The 23,168-nt window shown below is 33.3% G+C and overlaps 2 protein-coding genes across 2 annotated transcripts in view; one reads left to right on the top strand and one right to left on the bottom strand.

Moving 5' to 3' along the window:
- The window catches only part of LOC108904215 (fatty-acid amide hydrolase 2), a 32,243-nt gene extending 18,418 nt beyond the window's left edge, over window positions 1-13,825 (top strand). Inside the window, exons 3-5 of the mRNA XM_018706677.2 lie at window positions 3,140-3,391; window positions 3,682-4,052; window positions 12,821-13,825. Of these exons, the coding sequence (XP_018562193.1) occupies window positions 3,140-3,391; window positions 3,682-4,052; window positions 12,821-13,369 (1,172 nt within the window). The 3' untranslated portion in view covers window positions 13,370-13,825. The remainder of the gene's footprint in view (window positions 1-3,139; window positions 3,392-3,681; window positions 4,053-12,820) is intronic.
- Window positions 13,826-20,624: 6,799 nt separating this feature from the next.
- LOC108904196 (piggyBac transposable element-derived protein 4-like) lies at window positions 20,625-22,363 on the bottom strand. Its single transcript, XM_018706652.1, has 2 exons — window positions 20,759-22,363; window positions 20,625-20,672 (listed from the first exon to the last, which is right to left on the bottom strand). Exons 1-2 carry the CDS (start codon window positions 22,361-22,363, stop codon window positions 20,625-20,627), a joined length of 1,653 nt encoding a protein of 550 aa, XP_018562168.1.
- Between the last annotated feature and the right edge of the window lie 805 nt (window positions 22,364-23,168).

The raw sequence follows: 23,168 nt of genomic DNA, 5'->3' as shown, positions 1-23,168 counted from the left end.
TTTCGAGTCAATTATCTTTAAAACTGAAATAATTAATAAAAATACTTCAATAAAAAAATAAAATTTAAACATTGTATCTCGGAAACGAAGCATATTTCGATCTACGTTTACATGAACTTTTTTTTCACAAAATAACTTGGGCAACCACCTCTAAAATATTTCGCACTTATTTACAAACACCCTGTATAACAGAAAGATAATTTTCCAGTCTTTGTTATGGAAGGAATATTCTGACAGTTTCACAAAACAAAAATACAGTTAGCCTTGGATTTCTACGTCACAGCTTTGTAGTAACTGTGAATGTTAAGTGTGTTTTTGTTTTCAAGTCGCAAATGTTGATTATTTAGAAAATAAAATAGGCACGAGCACATATGAAATTTAAAAAGATTGGAACAGTTGTATATTGTATCGGAATGGTGTTGTTAAACTTTATTTAATGGTCATTGATATGATTTTTATGAGATAAATATGTCTGTACACCTAAACATGTGTTAGTTTAGATTAAAATAACGCGTAATCTGCGTTTCTGAATAGAAAACATAATAATACACTTTGTTGATAAAAATACAGCGATCTGTATTAAATGCTCATTGCATTATTTTGTATTAGGTACTCTTTACCTTCTTGTTAATTTTTTAATGTAAAATGTAGAACAATTATTGCAGTATTAGCGTATTATTATTCAAATGTTTAAAATAAACAATATGAAACCAGTACGACGCGCATCAAAACAAGTACCGAGGAAAAAAGTTTTGCTAGATTTTGATGGTGAAAGAAACAATTTTGGATAGAATCCTTACTTTTTATTATTATATACCTGACTTTTAACTTTTAATAATGGACATTTTATTATCGAAATAAACGCGATGACTAAGTAGTTGTTTTTCAGTCAGCTCGGTAGCCAATTACCGATAACTACTTAATGGGACTAATTGGAAATAATAGAAATGCTCTAATGAGCAGCAAAACATTAATAACAGAGCGGACAGCCAGTTTTACTTTACATATCAAAAAAGATTGAATACTAATTACGTTTTTTACTCGTGTTGTTAAATTGTTATAACTTTTTATGAGGTATTATTCATTAATCAATGTTTTGTTTTGTACGTAAGTTACAAAATATGCATACGTATATTTTAAAGGTGTTTACAACTGGGTTTGTCCAGAAAATTATAAATAACAAATCGTTGTTCTTGAAATAGTCGACAAAAAATGCATGGCATTGTTTACATTTTGGTAGGTACATGAGAAATAATTTTAAAATTGTTCTCCTTGTAAAGTTCGGGCATACTAAAAAATGCAGTATAAAAATTTCTTTATAAGATTTTAAGCTTATAGGGGCTTACGAAAATTAACTCTAAAACCATAAGAACAACAAGGACAAAAATGTAGTAATCTAAATATCCGGAGAGAATGGGGTGTTTGATTTTAAAAATTTGAATTCAACTTGTGACGTAGACTGCGTGCGTTGTTAGTACTTCTTTAAGTAATTTGTCGTTGTCTTTCTTTTACTAAATAAAAGGACAATAGTTTGAGATTTCTAGTTGAGCTTCCTATTAATAGACTGCGCAATTAAAGCAATTTAGCACTTCAAAGCTGTTCGCCAAATTCGTTGCAGTTGTATATATACAGGGTGATTCACAACTTATCCAAAAAAATTTGGGAATAGATGCGGCATGAGAAATGGAGTCAATATCGTAAAAAAAAAATTGTAAAATCCTTATAGTTTCCGAGAAAAAAATTATTGAAGTTATAGTACATTCAACCACTACATAACTGCCAACTGTAGTCTCTAGCGTTATTCGCAATGCGCGTGGAGAGCCACGTGGCCCCAGCGACTCTGACTACTGAAATCGGATTTTGCAATCGTCGTTGCGATAGTATTTACCTGTTATCTGTGGTGTTTACAATAGTTTTTTAGTAGTTAGTGTCAAAAATGGTTTGCGCGATAGCAACTCGGAGTTGATGGATTTGTGTTATGGCGAAGCAAGACATTTGTGTTAGTTCGTAGAAACTGTGTAAGACGGACCCAAATGTTTTTACACGTTGGTGGATAAAATTTTGAACAATTTTTGTTATAACATCGGGTATGTCAAATGATTTTATTATTTAAAAACACAAATTAATTTTGTTAATTAATAAAAGCAAAAGCAGTTGTATTTGCCGATATAAAATTCCTTGCGTTTTTCCGTTTTTATCACACCGTTATGCCGGTCGCATTGTGCGATGTCAGGTTTTACAGTGGTCCAGTTTCCAGTGCCGTGCAGAAGTGTATTTTTAAATCATTTTCGAACTGCCCTTTTTGATTTTTTCTTTACAAAATTATATTTGTAAGGGTCCCCTCTACATCCAGAATTTTTTTTGGATAAGTTCTGAATCACCCTGTATATTTTAATTTCTAGTTAAATAATGATTTCATAAAATTTGCAGCAAGTTTTTTGTCACAATATTTAATTTTCTGTTAAAAAGGTGTCAAATGTCCCATTCTACTTCGTCGAATTAGAGTTGGAACCTGAAAAAATTATTAGTATAATTATGACTGGGAAGAGTATGTAGAATGATAATATCAAAAAAGTAACTCGAAAGAAGTGACGCTAAGTTGACAAATTGCAAATAAGTGGCAAAATTAGTTTTTTTTTTCACTTTTTTTACTGCCCACGAAAATCTAGACAACCTATCGGAAAATTAGTCATTTTATATTGTAGGCAATTTAATTACCTACAATTTAAGGTATCTAAAGTCATATTTCACCAATTTGTTAACTGTAAAATAAAGGTCGAAAACGAAAAAATCAGTTTTCGAAAATTACGTATTATTATTGCAAAAAGTGATGTTGATTATATTGTACATTATATAAAAAAAGTTATCTTGGGAACAAAAAGGCGTAGGTGATTTCTCTTTTTCTGTATTTTAAAAATAAGCTCTATTAATGCAAAAAGAGCGAATTCCCGAGCGGCATCTGCCTGACCTTTGGACCATTTGTTTATAACGCTGTTTTGCATGTCCTACTTTGTTAGTTGTAAAGGGCAACTTAATCTTTTTTTTTTGAAATTTTTCTTTTTCGGGCTCCATGCACCCTTTAATAAATATACAAGTAATTATGACTGAAAATATTAAATTTTATTCATTCCCATGGCAGGCATGATCCACTCTTCGGGGCTGGTGAAGAGGAAGAACATCATTGCCGCCGAGGACGCCAAGGTGGTGGCTAGCCTCCGTCGTGCCGGCGCCATCCCCATCGCCCTCACCAACGTGTCGGAGTTGTGCATGTGGTGGGAGAGCGCCAACAACGTTCACGGCAGGTCCAACAACCCCTACAACACCAACCACATCGTGGGCGGCTCGTCGGGGGGCGAGGGATGCGCTCAGGCCGCTGCTATCTCAGCTTTCGGTGAGTACAGAATTTTTTGACATCTTTTTCAAACCGGTAGGCTGTAGGACCCATAACTTAATCGAACCACCATTTCTGCAAGTTTTTAATCTGATATAAAATAGTTCATTGTATTGTAAATTTAAAAATATTTAATAAAGCGTGGATTTTATACTTAAACTTATACTTTTATAAATTAACACGCATTTTAGTCTTTTATTATTATTTTAATCTGTATTTTGTCTTTGTTTACATTATTACTTGTCTCATTTCAAAGCAAGGTATGACTTCTTCTACTTTTGGACCTACAGGTATCGGCTCGGACATCGGCGGCTCCATCCGCATGCCGGCCTTCTTCAACGGCGTCTTCGGCCACAAGCCCTCCCCCGGAGCGGTGCCCAACCACGGTCAGTACCCCGAGCCCGTCACCGACGAACAGGCCCGTTTCCTGGGCGTGGGACCGTTGTGCAGGCGTGCCGAGGACCTGCTGCCTCTGCTGAAGGTCATCGCCGATCCCAAGCTGAGGCTGGACGAGCCGGTGGACATCAAGAAGCTGAGGTGGTTCTACCAGGACACCGACGGCGGGTCGTTCTTCGTGTCGCCGGTGACGCAAGACATCAGGGCGCTGTTCGGGAAGATCGTCGCCCACCTGCAGAAGGCCCACAGGATCAAGATGGCGAAGGTAAGCGTCTGATAAAGATTAATAAAAATAAACTAATACTTAACTAACAAAAGTAGAGTTTCTGTGGTCATTAAATTACTGTGAAAATAATCGCGGATAACATGTCGACGGATTGACGTGTTTGTGTCGATTTGTTATTTTCGCGGACAGTGTTTTTCTTTTACACACCGTTAAGTGTATTTTATTAATAATTTTAGTTAACTTTTGTGTATTTATGAGAAATATGGCGGTTTACACGAATAGAGAAATGATAGGTTCGTTAAAAATGTATTTTCATGGTAAAATGTTTTGGTTAATTGAACATCTCAAAGTTTTCTATTGAAAAATCGTGCATATTTCCTAATGTTTTTTTGCAAAAAAAAATTGTACAGTAAACTGTTCTATTGTTTAAAATACAGGGTAGTACTGAGGTAACGGGCCAAAATCATGGGTAGATTCCCAAAGCAAAAATATTGCGATTTAGCCGAACTTACCGTAGTCCAAAAGTTGATAGTTAAAGATATGAAGGGTGTTCAATGTAAAATATAGTTTTAGTTTTTTTTTTTCATTTAATAAATCCAAAAATATCCACACAAAATTTTGGGGTTTGGTGTTCTTTGGGTTAAGGAATTGCAATCTGTTCAAATTTTGGTTATAATTCATAGAGAGCGCTAGCTGCAGTAGATTGAATGTGTTAAAAACGACATACCTTTTTTATACTTTAAGCTGTCTGATTTTTGGTATCAAAATCTTATTTTCCAACTTTTTCTACACAAAAAAGGTATACTTTATGAAAGTAGCTGATTCCAGCCCCAATGACTTGTTTTTGGGGTTACATGAAATCGGTTGTTTATGGAGAAACTATAAACACCCGGTAAGAACTTTGGCAACGGATTTTAAAAGCTGCGGAATCATTTCATGATAAGGATTTGTGCTTTAAAATGAGACAATCTTTTAATAAACGCGTTGATAATTGTATTGAAGTCAGTGGCAAGTGACGCACCGCTTCACCTAAAATTTCCGTTTGGTTGGTCAATTTAAAATTATTTTTAATTTTATATAAATTTTATAATTTACGTATAATTCTATATTGAAAATGTATTGTGTTTGTTTGTTTTATACGCAGAAATAAACAGAATAATTTCGCGGTGAACGCCTTCTAAAAAAACATTGTCTTTGTTGAGCGCGAACATCAGCCTCGTACAGCAACAACATAAGTGACGCGGATCAAAATCAGTTTGTATTCCGCTTCACTTCATAACGTTGTTTACGGCGGTTGTCATGGCAGCGAGGCGGCCATCACGTGAGTAAACTACGGCATGGGGGACGAGTGACGTGGAAATTGAAGCAGCATCGCCATCGCCCATCGCCTGCGTTTAAATTGTTTATACGATACGTCGCCATTGCCCAGTACACGGTTACAACGATTCTTTGTTTGAATTTGAAAAATTTTGCCTGCGGCGCTTTTTTTTTTTTCTTTTTAGTCAATCAATTAATATACTTCACCTATTGTGAATGACACGAGCCGCCACTGATTGAAGTTAGAGGTTGACATTTTTAGTAGTTATTGTCAATAAGGCATATTTTTTACTAATGTTTACTATTTTACAATTCATTACAATTTTTTATTCTAAATAAACCCTTGTTTTAGACATTTCTAAATTATTTTAATTATTTCACTATTAACATTGAAAGTTTCAAAGCCAAATATCTCGAAAACGATGCGAGACAGCTACTTTCATAAAGTATACCTTTTTTGTGTAAAAAAAGTTGGAAAATAAGAATTTGATACCAAAGATGAGATACCTTAAAGTACAAAAAAGTTATGTCGTTTCCAACACCTTCAATCTACGGCAGCTGGCGCCCTCTATGAACTATAACCAAAATGTGAACAGATTTCAATTCCTCGATCCAAAGAACCCCAAACCCTAAAATTTTGTGTGGATATTTGCATTTATTAAGAAATAAATGGAAATAAACTAAAATAATATTTTACATTTAACACCCTGTATCTCTTTAGCTATCAACTTTTGGACTAATGTAAGTTCGGCTAAATCGCAACATTTTTGCATCGGGAATCTACCCATGAATTTTGACCCATTACCTCGGGGATTACCTGTATACAGGATGATTCACAAATGGTGACCAAAAATGAAACCTCGTATTCTTTGGTAAATTTTTTATCATTCCTATAAAGTTTTTATCTAGGATGGTTCGTTAAAAAGATACAGGGTGTTAAACTTCAAAAAAAATTTTTAATTTTTTTAAATAATTTAATTTTTAAGTGAAATCATTTGAAATTGGTGACGTGTATTTATGTAAACATTGTTGAAAATCTGAGGGCTTTTCCTAAAATTTACATCCTCCGTTGGCGGAGATACAGGGTATCGGTGGCATATTTTTCTAAATAAAATAGTACGCCACTGCTTTACGGTAACAACCATGATATTTTCGGATTCATCTTTCTAATTTATCATTTGTCACAGGCCAATTTCCAAGAGCTCTCAAGTTTAGCCATGTTGTACCAGTATATAAAAGATCAGATAGGCATAATGTTGATAATTATAGGCCCATTACTTTATCGCCAGCTTTTAGTAAAGTATTTGAGTACTGTTTTAGATCTCGTTTGGAGAGTTTTATGAAGGAATTCAATATTTTGACAGTATCACAACACGGATTTTAGTTTAAAAAATCTACACATAGTGCAATAATTTCTTTTTACACTCAACTGATTAATTTTGTCGACCGAGGTGAGTGCCCTGCTGGGATATTTTGCGACCTCAGCAGGGCATTCGATTGTGTAAATATTGATAGACTTTTGTATAAGTCCGAAAAATAGGGAATAAGAGGACCTGCGTTATTGTGGATCTCTAGTTTCTTAAAAAATAGAAAACAATCGGTTAGAATGACCTCTAAGCATGGTCAAGAGATTCGGGAGGTATGTTCTCGGCAGGTGGATGTTACGGTTGGAGTGCCTCAGGGTTCTGTTTTGGGCCCTGTGTTGTTTCTTCTGTACATGAATGACCTGGAAAATTGTTTACCTGACGGCGTTTCGGCAACTTTGTATGCTGATGACACTTCTTTAATTGTATCTCGACCTAAAAACGATATTTTAGAAAGTGCTTGTAATGGTGCTCTTCGTGACCTAAATGACTGGTTTAATTGCAATTTTTTGTACCTAAATAGTGCCAAAACTAGTCTGTTGAGATTTCATACATCTCAGAACCGTAGTAACCTTAAGCTTAATATTAAAGCCGGTAATGATATTTTAGGGGAGGATAGGAGTGTAAAATTTCTCGGTCTAATAATTGATGATACTATGACCTGGAGGGATCACTGTTTTGCACTTACATCAAAGCTTGCTTCTATATGCTTTCTCTTTCGAAATGTAAGGCAGGTCCTTACACAGAGCCAATTAATGTGTATCTATTATGCGCAGGTATTTGCCAGATTAAAATACGGTATATGCTTTTGGGGATTAGGTGCAATGACCTCTGATGTATTTTTAACCCAAAAGCGAATTGTTCGTTGTATGGTTGGGGCGACCAATCAAACCTCATGTAGAAATATCTTTCGTAGGCTGAGGATACTGACACTCACCGGTATATATTTGCTGGAAGTCTGTACATTTATTTATGACAATTATGATACGTTTGGTAGACAGGGTGATCGCCACCTGTACTCCACTAGAAACAGAAATAATTTTTATGTTCCATTTAGAAGGCTAGATATAGCAAGACGTTTACCTGATGTAGTAGGTTTGAGTATATATAATAGATTGCCTTTGGATGTAAAACTCTGTAAAGGTAGAAAGGCTTTTATTGGATCCTTGAAGGCATTTCTGATCGAGGGATGTTTCTATAGTTTAGACGAATTTTACTCTGAATGTATTTAATTTGATTTGTTGATTGTTTTGTGTAAGTTTGTGCTTATTGTTATTTTTTCTATTGACGGATCCCATATAAATGTAAATGTTTATCTACAGGAATAAAATGCTTATCTATCTATCTATCTATCTATCTATCTATCTATCTATCTATTTTCTACAAATTACTACTCTCTTTGTTGTTGTTTTTAATAAAGAAATTAATAACATTAGTCATCATTTTAATGATTTTATTTGAGTAAATGCTCCAAAAAGACCTCTATTTCCACAAACACAGGCTCGGTATTTTTTAGTAACAAAAATGTAATTTGTTCAAAGTTTATTGTTCCTTAAATCTGATGAAAAGCATTATTTATTCTTTGTTCTAACTGCTCAGAATGTCAAAGTTGCTATTGCAGCCTACTATGTAATTTTAAACTGCATTTTATTTGAATATCGAAATGTGTTTGTCAGTTCGTTTTTTTATGTTTTACTCGAAAATCAGGCTTTTTTTTCGAAAAACATAAAAGAGAGCAGTAATTTGTAGAAAACTGAAAGATGAATCTGAATATATGGTTGTTCAAATTTTGGACAATGTTTACATAAATACTTGTGCTCAATTTCAAATTATTTCACTGACTAGTTATTTAAAAAAATTAAATTAATTGTAAAGTTTATCATACCGTATGTTTTTAATGAAGCGTCCTAAATAAAAATTTTATAATAGCTGTTTTACATTGACAATTTATTCATGAATAAATTGACAAAGTTCTTCATGAATTAATTCACGAATTTATTAGTAAACAGTGTGTTTTTACACTGCTACAGACTTTGTCAAGTTTTTAGACGTATGAATCAGTTCTACCAATGAATTGAAGAAGCAAATAAATTGCAAAAATGTCACCTTTCCACTCATAATTGTAATGATACAACAGCGGTACCGTTCTGACACATATTATTTAAATATTAGTGTTTGTAAGTAACAATTCAGTAAAAACAATGCAAAACTAGCACGACGCCACACAATTATTTACATATTCCAATAACATAACCTCATTACTTATCTGAGGCAGGAAATCTGTTGGGTTGGTACTTCCGAACTTCACGAAGAAATTGGCGAAAATTAGAACATGCTCTAATTCGCCAAGAGATTTGGTGCATTACACTTGTCCAATTTCTTGATGAAGCGACTTCATGAATTAATTGATCAATAAATTGTCAATGTAAAACAGCTATAGGAAAGACTCCCCTTAAAAATTACCAAAGAATAAGAGGTTTCATTTTTGGTCACCATTTGCGAATCATTGTGTATCTACATATCTCTATACATATCTCTAGTTCACTTTGTATACATCTGAGGAGGCAATGTGAACACCTGAAACTGTGGATTATAATAAAATTCCTTCATTTTTAAATTTGTGCGTATGTCTGTGGATATATTGAGTCTTAAATCAACAAACATTTATTTCATTATAAACACACCCACCTGGAAATTTTTTCTCCAGAGACATTGTAATATTTTTAAAACGCCAGAAATACGCGTTAGTTTAATTTTATTTTAATTTTGATGGTAAGATTTATGTAGAACGTGAGTAGCAGCTAATTGTTTCTTTGTAACTTAATGTTGACGCTTTTTTTAATAATAATGGAGGTACAATTTTGTCTAGTATGTGATAAACTCATAACAGAAGCTTTAAAAAAAAAGGTATCATATCTGAACAGTCCGTACCTATCTATTGTCTAAAACTTTTATCATCTCGTTGTCTAAAATGAGATAATACAGATTTACTTTTCTGATTTGTTACCTACGTACAATGCACAGTCATTTTGCTGCTCTTATCAAATTCGTGGAATTTTTATTATGTAATGGAGGAAATATTTCTGTCTCCGTTTATAGTCTATGATAAAATTATTTGTATCGCTCAAACATTCAGAGAAATTGATGTTAATACGAATCCGAACGATTACTCATAAACGCGAATAATGGATGTAATAATTGAAAACATTTGTTCAACGTAGCGTATGAAAAACAAATACGTACATACTTGAAGTGAAATTAACATAATTTAGTAACTTAAATACCTACTAGATGCCTTCCATAGTAACTTTCTATAGACAATAATTGTGCCTATTTATGTAACGGGTATATTAAAATGAACGAGTTATATAGGGTTCTATTAATATTTAAAATTAATTGAAAGGATTAACTTTTTTTATTTATTAACATTTTCATTCAACTTTTTGTTGATTTTGCTTTTATTGTTTTTACTATTGTTGTTGACGATGTCTCAGTATTCCACTAAATTGTACCTATAGGTTATTCTTTGACTAAAAGTAAGAAAAAAACATTTATTAATAGTCAACATTTTGTTTTTGACACACAGGGTGATACATGTTTTATAATTTTTTTTAGTTGTTCTCTTTTTGGGAAAATAAAATGAAAACGACTGGGTATTGGTATAGGGAAACTTTAACAAAATTACACTCAATTTTAGTGCAGAATAAAAAAATTGGGGGTTTCTATTTAAAAATTTCTAGTTTTTCACATTTTCTGAACTTCATATTCTTCATATCTTTTTTTTTGACCACTCTGTATAAAAATTGAAAAATTTTTTGTCAAATCCAATAAATTAGGTCTTCCTTTACAAAATTTCCTATTCGCACAAAAAAATAAACCTGTGTTTCCAGTAAAACTAAATTTTGCTGACAGTGCATCTGTCAATTTTTGCCTGAAAATCAAAATAACTCGGAAATGGTCAATCCTAAGTATAGAGAGTGCTATATGTTTTCAACTTAAAAATAAATGCTCTTTTCCAAAAATGCAATAATATACAGGGAGTTCCATTTAAATTAAGAAAGATGGTATCGAGTTCCGGTATAGGCTTCGTAGGCCCCACAGTCCATATCACCACCACAATTTCAAAAAAATCCTTCAAGCGGTTTCCCAGATATCCATCGATGGAGTCCATTGTGAGACACTTAATACAAGGTGATTCACAAGTGGTGACCAAAAATTGAACCTCGTATTTTTTGGTGATTTTTAAGGGGAGTCTTCCTATAAAGTTTTTATCTAGGACGCTACGTTAAAAAGATACAGGGTGTTAAACTTCAAAAAATATTTTTAATTTTTTTAAATAATTTAAAAACTAGTAAGTGAAATAATTCGAAATTGGTGACAAGTATTTTTGTAAATATTGTTCAAAATCTGAAGCCTTTTTCTAAAATTTAGATGCTCCAATGGCAGAGGTATAGGGTATCAGTGGCATATTTTTCTAAATAAAATAGTACGCCACTGCTTTACGGTAACAATAATGATATTTTCGGATTCGTCTTTCAATTTTCTACAAATTGCTACTCTCTTACGTTTTTCAAAAAAAAAAACCTGATTTCCGAGTAAAACTTAAAAATCGAACTGAAACACTGGACCTCAACCTACTGGTTTTCTTTTTATGGGGTGCTGTTAAACGGTTGGTATACAGTGAACAAATTAATACACCTGAGCAGTTAGAAGAAAGAATAAATAATGCTTTTCATCAGATTCAAGCAACAATAAATTTCGAACAAATTACATTTTCATTACTAAAAATATGTCATTCCTGTGTTCGTGGAAATTGCGGTATTTTTAAGCATTTTCTCAAATAAAATCAATAAAATGATGGCTAATGTTATTAATTTCTTTATTCGAATAAATAACGGAATGATTAATATTTGTCATGTCAATTAAGTAAAAGTGTTTTCAGTTTGTTTTTTAAGTTTTACTGGAACATTATTTAATAAAATTAAAAATATTTTTTGAAGTTTAACACCGTGTATCTTTTTAACGAAGTGTCCTAGATAAAAACTTTATAGGAAGACTCCCCTTAAAAATTACCAAAAAATACGAGGTTCAATTTTTGGTCACCATTTGTGAATCACCCTGTATATATTTCCGGGGGTTTTTGACATGCTGTGTCTGAATCCATTACATCACGAGGTAATTTTCACTGCAAAATTCGTTATGGGATTGAAAGTACTATTCTTCCCCTTTAAAATTTATTTTGAATCATTCAAGTATCTTCTTTTCTCTCAAAAAAATCGTCTGTTGAAGTTGATGTCTTTCGTATTTGTCGGAAATTGAGTAGCATCAGGTAAAGACTTGAAAAGAGAAAAATCGAATTAGAAACACGAATAAATTTCCACTGGTTATTCGGCTTTCAGGGTCACTGATTACAAATCTGATGTCAGATTTACAAAATTCAAAATAGCGGATCCAATATGATGGATGGAATAAAAAAAATGTGATTTTGAATTTTGTAATTCTGACTTCAGTTTGTAACCTCGAACACCTAAAGAACTAGTGGGAATTTAGGTAGCTATAATTTGATTTTTCTCTCAATTTCCGAATATCAACGAATATGCCAAAATAATTCAATAAATGATTTCATGAAGAGGAAAAGAAATTCGAATAATTCAAAATGGATTTTAAAAAAGAAGAGTAGTACTTTGAGAAGCTGTATAATGATTTTGTGCCTTAAATATAGTGAAAAAAAAACGTGTTTTTTGCATTTTTAAGGTTAGGATATCTGTAAAATGTGATATGATGGAGCAATTCTGAGATCAGATTCATATTCAGTGCGCTGAAAACCTTCAGGAAAATATACATAGTCCTGTTTCTGGTTTAGGTCAGTAACATTTCATTGTCCTGTGTTATAAATAAATATGGAACACCTCAAGGAAGTGTTCTGGGGCTAAAGTTACTTTTATTCTACATTGACATTATTTCTTATCATAACTGTTGTTTATTTATCTATTTCACACCTTGTAAGTTTAATTTTGAATGTGGCATATCATAAATCTATTTCAGTAAAGATTATTATTATTATTTAGATTTTTTTTTACCTCAAAATCACCACCTTGCCTAATCGCGCTGCTATTGAATTTGCAGGTTTCGTACAAGCGTTTCTCCAAGAGCGGCCCCATGTGGTTCGCCAACATGAAATCCCCCAACGGCCCGTCCTTCCAGGAACAGCTGGCCAACCTCGACGGTTCCATCAACCCCTGGCTGGAACTCGCCAAGTGGACCGTACGACTCTCCGAGCACACCTTCATCGGCATCATGACTTGCCTGGCCGAGAAAGGCGGTTGCTCGTACGGTGACGAGAAATACGAGTACCTCGTCAAGGAGCGCAACGAGTTCCGCAGGGAACTCCTCGATCTCTTGGGAGACGACGGGGTGCTTCTGTACCCGACCCACCCCACCGCCGCCCCTTACCACAACGAACCCCTCATAAAACCGTTTAATTTCTCGTACACCGCCGTGGTGAACGTCCTGGGGCTGCCCTCCACGCACTGCCCCATGGGGCTGGACAAGAACGGCCTGCCCGTCGGGGTGCAGGTGATCGCAGCGGAGGGTAACGACAGGCTGTGTCTCGCCGTGGCAGGGGAGATCGAGAAGGCCTTCGGGGGATGGGTCCCCCCCGCCATTAAAGCCTAGGTTTTTTTTTTAATTTTTTTTCACGTTTGTGTCGTAACGTTACTATGCGGGCTGCGGATTTCCTCGGCATTATGTTTGAAGGGCATTAAAATGGGTGATTTAAAAAATATATTGAAGAATTTACTGGGTGCGTAGCACAAAGTTACGATGAAAACTAAACGTGCCTTTATCGCAACGTAGTGCGACAGCAAAGCGAAGTTCTTCTGGAAATTGTTTTTATTACAATTGTTTTTGTAGAAAATATAACTTTGGAAAAACCTTTGTTCGAAAACGTGCCGAGGAAATGTTTGGGTTATCCTTAATTTTTTTTTGCGGTAAGACTTACTAAGTCAGTGCTTCTTCGGGAAAATCTCAGTAGCAATCTCTTTTTCGTTCAAAATATTTCACCCGTCGCACAGTGGGAAATATTGGACAAAATTCTCACTACTCGGCAATTTTCATCGTCTCGTCGTGATTTTTTTTTTAATAATCTCGTGGTCATCTGAATTTTCATATTCTGGTGAGGTTTTTTCGAAAAACCCTTTCTTTTTTACGCTTAGGGAGCGCCCCAACTTCAATGTCGAAGGAAGAAAAAATTTTTAAATACTCGATGATCAGTTGTAGGAAAAAATGTTTAAAAAGTACCTGCTATTAATAAAATTGATTATTATGGCCCTTGATGATATATCTGATGTTTTTTCTTCAAAAACCTAACCTCAAAATTATTAATTCTGACGTAAAAGCCTTAAACAAAATTTAAAATGTGCTTTGGAAATTTACATTGGAAAAAAGTTTTTTTCCGATATAAATTTCGTTTAAGGCTTTTAGGTTAGAATTAATAATTTTGAGGTTAGGTTTTTTAAGAAAAAACATCAGATATATCATCAAGGGTCATCATAATCAATTTTATTAATAGCAGATACTTTTTAAACATTTTTTTTCTACAACTGAACATCGAGTATTTAAAAATTTTTTCTTCGACATTGACGTTGGGGCGCAACCTAAGCATTAAAAAAGAGTTTTTCGAAAAAACCTCACCGGAATATGAAAATTCAGATTACCAAGAGATTATTGAAAAAAGAATCACGACGAGACGATGAAAATTGGCGAGTGGTGAGAATTTTGTCCAATACTTCCCACTGTGCGTTGGGTCGATTTAATGAAGCCTGAAGTGGAGCATTAAGTCAACAGAAATGTTGATAGACCAAATATTTATTAAATACATGTGGCTTAACCGTTTGTAGAGATAGAGGAACCTGTTCTTGTTATTCCCTCATTCTTGTGGTCGATCTAGAGTTGATCGTCCGCCTTCCTAAGGTCCAATGTGATTTCGACGTATCTACTGTCGAAATAAGCACATTTCCTTGTACCTGCATTACTTCCAGTGGGGGTCATGTTTATTAAGAGGCTACTTTTGAACTTTAACACGTATCGTCAGTTCATTTCCTCGAAACACGTCTTGAAAACTTAATTTTTTTTAAATGTAACAATGAAGACGCACAAACACACTTGTAAAGTTATGCACTAACATTACACAAGACATTTCGGTAAACTAAAAATTTATTCTATTTCCATTCCAGCTAAATATAATTATTTTTACGGTGTCGTAAAATTACAAAACATCTTGCAAAACTTTAAAACGAAAATTTTTTATCCCAAATTTACGTCAATCGTTTGTTTTTTTTTATCTACTTCCCACCCTGATGTCGTCAAGTGTATTGATATTCCGTAGTTAACTAATCTAGGTCAAAGTTTCATTGAATTGATTAAAAAAAGTAACAAGGGCGCTGTCCAGTGACGGAGTAGACAAGAATTTTTATAACTTGATTATTTTATTTAAAAAAAAACGTTTCACGTACTGTGAGCCTCTAAAAAATTGACCCCCACTTGAAGTTACATCCAAATAAAATCCGAACTACCAATTTTTGTTTGGAAAAGAGTATCTACAGGATCCAAAGAAAATCGTCTATCGACGGTCGCCAAAACTTCCCGTGCCTATACCCGAATTTCCTCAAAATCGGTTCCTCTGTGGTTACTCTCACTTCTCGTCATGCTAATGAATTTAACCAAGTCGCGGAATTTCTGTGTATTAAAAAGCTTGTGGTTGGTTTACGTTTTACCTTTCGGTTTATTTCAAAAGTTTCCGTCGTGTGCCAAATAATTGTAATGAAACTGCAAAATGTCTAGTACTTTAGAGTATGTTGGTATGGTTTTTTTTTTTCCTAATAATATGTACTACCTCTTTAATTGCATTTTTAAATTGAAAAAAAAAATACAAAGCCAATTTTCGCGAAGACGAGGATGTTGCATTTAAAATTCTTATAAAAACTATTTAAAAGCAAGATGTAGAATGAATTTCCTGTGAATGGCTGGTCTCATCTCGCCAACATTTTTTTTATACAGGGTGTTTTCAAAAGGAGTCTCACAAATGGTACCAGTGAATCTACAGCTCAAAAAAATGCGTTTTGCATAAAATGACCTTGGGAAAATGTTCACCCCTTAGGAGATACAACGTATTAAAGTTTCCAAAAAAAATATGAAAAAGCGGTTGTAATTTGAAAACCAAAAAAGGTACATTAGTCAAATTTTACACAAATTTTCTACTAATGCATGTGCCAACTTAACTTCTCAATGATTTTTTGAAATGTTCTGCCCCTTAGACGGGGTTGAAACGAGCATCCTCTAAGTTATTTTTTGCGACAACTTTTTTCGTTGACAAAAATCGCGTAATCAGAAATAAGTTTAATGCGAATGAAAATTAATTTATTTTTTTTGTTAATAAACTGTTAGTTTTAAAGCAAAAAAGTAATTGAGGTAAAAATTTTTGAAATGAACCAGGCTAACTGACACGTATTTTTGTATATTCAATTTTTGTCAAATAAAAAAGTTGTAGCAAAAAAAAACTAAGGATATGCTTTTGTACATGCATTAGTATAAACCTTGTGTAAAATTTGAGTAATGTACCTTTTTTAGTTTTCAAATTACAGACGCAATTCCATATTTTGTTGGAAACTTTGAGAAACCGTATCTCCTAAGGGGTAAAATTTTACTAAGGTAATTTTTATGCAAAACGTCTTCTTTTTAGCTGTAGATTCATTCATTTGTGCCACTTGAATTCAAAATGGCCCTGTATAGGTTTGTTCCTCAGTAATGATTTGAGATGGAAATTTTTAATGAAATTACGATTTTCAACATGACGTGTTACATTTTCGATATTTGCGATTACGAAAGCGAATATTCAAAGTCGATATTCACGAACGTGAAAGGGAATACTGGCATTTTTGTTGTTTACGTCATTACTGTTATTAATTATACGCAATTAAATTTAAAATGCAGTTTTTGAAAAAATTGCAATAATAGAAAAATTCGTAACAAGTAATCGGTTACAAAATCGAAGAAGAAAATCAGTTAAAGACTTATACTTAAAATCGGACGATCTTTTCCTGATCTATGTCATTCTGTATTTTTCTGACCATGTTTTCGGTGTCGAGAAACGAGACGAGTAAGTGATGATGGTTTCTAAGTGGCCTACTCGTCTTATCGTCAATTTTTAATTGTTGACACCGTCACGCTTTAACTTTCTAAATCCTTACGACAAAGCGGCACACTTTAATTTAATTACGTCTCAAATAATAACGGAGACAACAAAAAATATTGGTCCACAGAATGTTTCAAATAGATTTTCGCTGTTCCATCAAATTTATTTTGTTTTGCGCGCTGTATATTATGAAAACGTACTCGTTAATAAAAATGTACATCTTAGTGTCGATATTGAGGAATAAACCTGAATCAGATAAAATATCGCTAATATCTGGTTAAACATTTGCAAGAAAATAATTTTAATGCAGTTTATTTTTATATTTTATTATATATTTTTTATATATATTTTATTTTTTTTTTGATAAATTTCATACGTAGACCATTAGATCGGTATTATTACATTTTTTTTTGTCTGTATATTACTTAAATTGTTTTATGCTACACGTGTTTTGTGGTGATAACGTGCACAAGCTAAACTTCATGTGATAGATAGTAAGAAAATAGCTGTACTATATATATATATATTTACTATATACAACTTTTATACTAAATCTGTGTAATGCGTGTTCTCAGGTTTATAGAAATATTAAGTATATGTAATCTTGTCTATTTATAAAACAAAAAATAAGTCAAATGTTGAGATTGTGAATTATTTTTTTATAATTATTGTTATAAATTTTATAATAAAGATATTCTTTACTATTTGCATAAAACTGGCCTTATTTTCCACTGCCCCTGTACCAATATAATTGTAATATAATTTTGTTTTTACGTATTGAAAAATTTGACAAAATTAATATTTATCGAGTATATAAATAGAAAAAACAGTTTTTGGGTTTTCTGTCTAGAAAAAAGTCGAAACAGGTGATATTTCCTTACCATCACTATAGAAAAAAATAGATACATGCACGGCCTATGAAAATTATTTGTGTATATTGTACCTACAGCACAACGTCAAAAATAAACATTAGAACTACTAACGTATGTCGTAGACTAGAGCACTAAATTTATAATATTCATATGATTTTGTGGAATTAATACTTTTTACATTTGGCCTTATATTGATTATAATATTGATATTGCAATTAGTTTCTAAAATTAGTATTACTTACAATATTGTTCCCTATTTTTGAAAAAAAAAACTGTAGAAACGGTTATTTTAAGACCGTATAAGAAATCATAAAAAATACGTGTTTCAATTTAAACAGGCTCCCTAATAATTGTCGGGAATTAAACGCACCGAAGCTTTGGAAGTAGAGCTTTGACTATAAAACAAATACTGTAATAAACAATAGCAAAATATTATTAGCTGCGACCAGTCGCGTTTTGAGCATAAACAAATGTGTACCAGCTGTTGTATGCACAACTCCGGGGAAAAAGTCCTGAAAAAATCTCCGGTGCTTGGTTCCTGATTTAAAAAACCAAAAATAAGTCAAAAATGGTCCGTGTTTAGAATAAAATAGGATTTTTTTTCTAAATAAACTTTTATAAACAAAAGTAAATGTTTAATTTTAATCAGACAAATCGTTAAATATAATTTCATCAAAATCGGAAATATTTTATAAAAGAGGTTTTTTCAAATATCAACATCTTATGAAGTAACAATCAAAATATAAACCGAAACATCCTGTATAAACATCTATAAAATCATTAATTTTAAATTCAGATGAATTAGATAATATGACCTTTTTTAGAATGAAATCAAAACGTGTTCAAGTTTTTGAAATTTTATTCGGCAAGTTGCTGATTGCGTAAGGTTTTTTTAGAGGCTCTATAGAGCTTGCAACTCTGGACCCACTCCAAGCAAAAATTGTAGCTACGCCGATGATTGTAATGATGTATTTCTAATAGCACAAAATTGTCAAAAAATTAGTGCCTTTATAGGCGCGATTTTGTACGCAACTGGGGTCGCTGAACAGGTTAAGGGAAAATATTGAAAATCTCGTAAACTAGAGGAACTAGACAGTAACCGAGTGCAATTTTGGATTTATCAAGGCCGTTATAGGCCACCCGAATTTTTTCAGAATTTTCTGAGACCTAAAAATTTTTGAGAAAATCCTTGAATCCCCGAAAATTTTAAAAATTTTATTTTCTATTTAAGAGAGGAACTGTAAGTATTTCGGCTCGCTGAACTAGATGGGATCATTATTAGTTTTTGTGTATCTATTTTTGGTTTTCAGAAAAGTTGAAAATCTTGAAAACAGTAAACCTGCATATTCTTAGAAAACATATGTAAATAATAATGCGGGAAAACGACCATTTTGCTTTCAGATCGAAATCGCTACCTCCACACCACTTATACGACTTTCTAGCACAGCAGCCGATAACTTCGGCATTTTCAACACTAGTGACTAAAAAGAATTGCGAATGTAGTTCAAAATATTGATAAAATAATGTCAAAGTTTCATCAAATCAAAGTTCTTGATGAAAGTAGATTTAGTTATAAAAAATTTCCTTCCTCTCCATAACAAAAGAGAAATATACAGATTTAAATTAAATTTTAATGGAATTTTGAGAACTTTTTGTTAGTTTTGTCAATTTTCAACAAAAAAATTGGACAAAAATTTACAAAATTTGATGATAATACTAGTGTATTTATAAAACAGAAATTTTTTTAACGTAATTGACATTCTTGAAATACATATAAACGTCGAGAACTGGTTTAATAGTAATAAACTCCATTTAAATGTAGCTAGAACTGACCCAATGATATTATATTACTTAGTTATTTTGTATGCGCAATTTTTTTGTTGTTGTCTTGTGACGGTAAACTTTGTGCACCACCATAAATTAAAAAAAAGCTTTCATTACATTTCCAATTTTGTTTGGTAATGGAAATAAAATAAGAATTGAAAAAATAAATGTATTTATTATGTCTTTTGTTACAAAACAGAATAATACAAACATTGTACCTAAATATGAATAAAAGGGTAAGGGAAAGTTTAAGTTTAATTAGACATTGTCAGATATTTTGTTGCTACTCACTATATCCATCAAAAAGTATTTTTTTTTTTTCAAAACACATTTTTAATATTTTCTACTTGTTTTAATTTTTTTTTTTTTTATTTGAAGAAAAGCAATGCAATCCTACAATTTCACGATAGATATTTATTGCTTCGGATGCTGCAAAGGGCAGACAATTTTATCAATTTATACGCGGTTGTAAATACAAAAGTTGTAGACCTGTAAATTGATAGACCTACCTAAGACATTTAATGGGTCACCCTGTATATATTTTTACAATTGAAGGGCTCTATGCAAAAAGTCCCTAAGTGACTTTTTTTAAGTTTTGAGATATCGATTTTTCTAACACATAGGCACTTTTTGCATAAAACTTGATAGATGTAGTGACACGGTCAAATGCTAAATATTGTATTTATAGTCCAATTAACTAAGCCTTTAAATCAAAATTTTGCCAACTTGGCTGAATTTTTGATATGAGTTAGTTTAACCCTTTGAGGCCGGAATTAATTCGAAAATTGTGAAGTGAAAAATAATGGGAATTTTTGAATAGAAATGTGTTTATTAACATAACCATAAGTTGAAATATCACTTAAATAAACAAAAAATATACAGGATTATCCTGCAGGACGTGGTTACTAGTGCTAACCACTAGGAACTGAATAATACAGGTATCAAGTTTACTTTGCAAAATTGCAACTTGACAAATGAAGAAACAAATGACGCAAAATGATTCTTTTATTTTATGTGAAACAGGGCAAAACAGTTCCTGTCTTTATTTAGGCATAGCCCCACTTGACAGGTCGTACATTTCCAAATCGTTCTATGAACATGTTTGAGGGTACTACATTTAGCACACCGGACTGAGGTTGATCTTTTCGGCATATGAAGAGCATTACCATAACGTACTTCGTATGGAACAACCTTTTTGAAGTTACTTGGAGGTCGTTCTAAAGAAGGTCTTCCGGACTTAGCAGGTTCAACAATACCTATAAGTCCTCGCAACACAGACATTCTAAATTGTTTTAGTGTAAGGGTTTTGCAATCACATCTTTGTTGGAAGAGAATAAAGGCATTAACTATGGTGGCATCAAGGAAGTAAAAAATAATCCGATGCCACCATTTATGAGCCTTTCTGTCAACTTCATAATGGCTCTTCATCATGTCAAAACGGTCAACATACCCCATATGAGTATTATAATCCCGAATCATCCTTGGACACGGTATCTCTTCCGCACAACCATTTTTCTTTTTTCTGGAAGTAGTCTCCATAATTGAGGGATCATGGTAGTTCCCTAGAAGTAGGACACTTCGGCGGTCCATCCATTTGAGGGCAGCTATTCCATCGTTTGAAACACGCCAATCAGCCTCTCCACGTTTCATGGCTTTGTCTGTTTTGAGTTCGGGGAAGTGTTTACGCCCTTTTCGAATAGTTCCACAAGAATGTATTTTATCAGATTGTAACTTTCGCTGAAGTTGGACAGAATTAAAATAATTATCGAAAAACACCTTGTGATTTTTATCTACCAATTTTCGAGTGAGATCCATAACAACTCTATGGCCCAAATTTTTTTCTGTTACTTGATCAGCCTTGCCAGTGTAAATTTGGAATTCGCACATGTATCCTGTTGAATCAGCTCGAACCCAAACTTTGTAGCCTCGTTTGATAGGTTTCATTGGCATGTATTGGCGGAAGCTACTACGCCCTTTGAATCTTATCATGCTCTCGTCCACGGATTGAAACTCGCTAGGCTTCATGGACGACATAAATGTTTCTTGAAGCTTAGAGAGTAGAGGTCTTACCTTATATAGCTTGTCGTAGTTTTGTTCACCTTTTTGTGGTTGAACTGCGTTATCATTAAGGTGAATATTACTCAGCAACCAAGCAAATCTATCTCTACTAATAACGGAACTAATAAAAGGATCTCTCATTTCTTCCTGAGAAGACCAGTAATCTTTGAAGCTTGGTGGTTTTTTCAAACCCATAAGGAGATTAACTCCCAAAAAGATTTTAATCTCCTTTGCAGTTGTTGGTTTGAAATTTCTTCCTTCACCATGTCTCTGAAATGCGTATAGGTTGGTTTGGAATGTAATGTGGGTGATCAAATCTTCTGGAAACAAATGCAAGAATACGTTTGTCGTTGTCTCAATATCATCAGGCAAATCCGGACCAGTTGCTTCTGCGAAAGCACTTGGTTTCATAATGTTGGAAACATCGTCAGACCAGTAATCTGGCAGGAATATATCAGGTCGTCTGGCGAGTGGGATATCATCATCGCTGTCCCAGTGTAAGTCGTTATTGGAAATCATGTCATTATCCTCGATAATTATGTCCATATTTTCGATGTCAAAAACTTCACCATTATTGGAAGCATCAGGCGTCGGCAATTCATCATTCATAACCTCGTCTAGATCTTCTACAAGAGATTCATTATCGCTCGGTATTTCGTCTAGAAGATCGAAAACACGACCTGGATCCATATTTTCGTTATCAGACAATTTCCAGCAAGCCATATTATCTGAAATGCAAGGAATTAAATTACAAAATATGCTCCACCACATTTGTTGTCAAATTTTAGGATTAAAAATACTTTCATACAATCTATTAATATTAGGAATATTAAGGAAAATAATTTTTTTTTTTAAAGTATTATATATTCCTAGTGGTCACCATGGGAAACCACACAAAAATCTGCTTACGTCAAGCTCATTTAGAGAAATACAGAATATTTTTTACAACCGACAATAAATATGCATATGTTGGAACACTTACCTGCTATTCTTAATGCAAAAATATAACAAAAGCTAATGAAAGAATTCAAAACTAGAGATGTGTTGCTCTTTTACTGTCTGCTACTTTGGCACTGTTCCGCAGTTGTCACTGGAGCTGACTGTTCCGCTGCGACAAAAGAAGCAGTGATTTTTCGGAGCGTTTACTGCAAAGTGCAATTTACTAGCGCCAGAGCCAGAGACAGCTTAGGTGTGCCGGCCACAGCAGAGCAGATTCTCGCTCAGCCGGCACAGTAGCAGAATTAGTCACAGTGTCACACACTAAACATATAATACAGTCGCATTTGATTTAAGGACATTGTATTTCAGCGACTACAGCAATGCGTGTATTGCTGGTTGTTGCTCTACAAATATTTTAAAAGTTTTTGTTTACAAAATCACAACAAAAAACATGCGACTGTTCATTTGTTTTTGTTGCACTCGCGGAAAAATTTTGAATATCCGGCACTGTACTCACTGTAAGATGTCGTCGTTCTATGTGTCTTTTTAAATTGGTGATTGAAGATTTATAACAAATATTTTGCTTGCA

Source organism: Anoplophora glabripennis, unplaced genomic scaffold, assembly GCF_000390285.2.
Source record: "Anoplophora glabripennis isolate ALB-LARVAE unplaced genomic scaffold, Agla_2.0 scaffold259, whole genome shotgun sequence".
Lineage (NCBI taxonomy): Eukaryota > Metazoa > Arthropoda > Insecta > Coleoptera > Cerambycidae > Anoplophora > Anoplophora glabripennis.
This window is presented reverse-complemented; position numbering and strand designations above follow the sequence as displayed.

Bases quoted from the DNA above. Each gene is read 5' to 3' on its own strand.
- LOC108904196 (XM_018706652.1), bottom strand. From the start codon at position 22,363: ATGGCTTGCTGGAAATTGTCTGATAACGAAAATATGGATCCAGGTCGT. The intron at 20,673-20,758 runs GTACGTTATGGT...ACATGTTCATAG, and splicing joins AAAAGGTTGTTCCATACGAA to AACGATTTGGAAATGTACGA.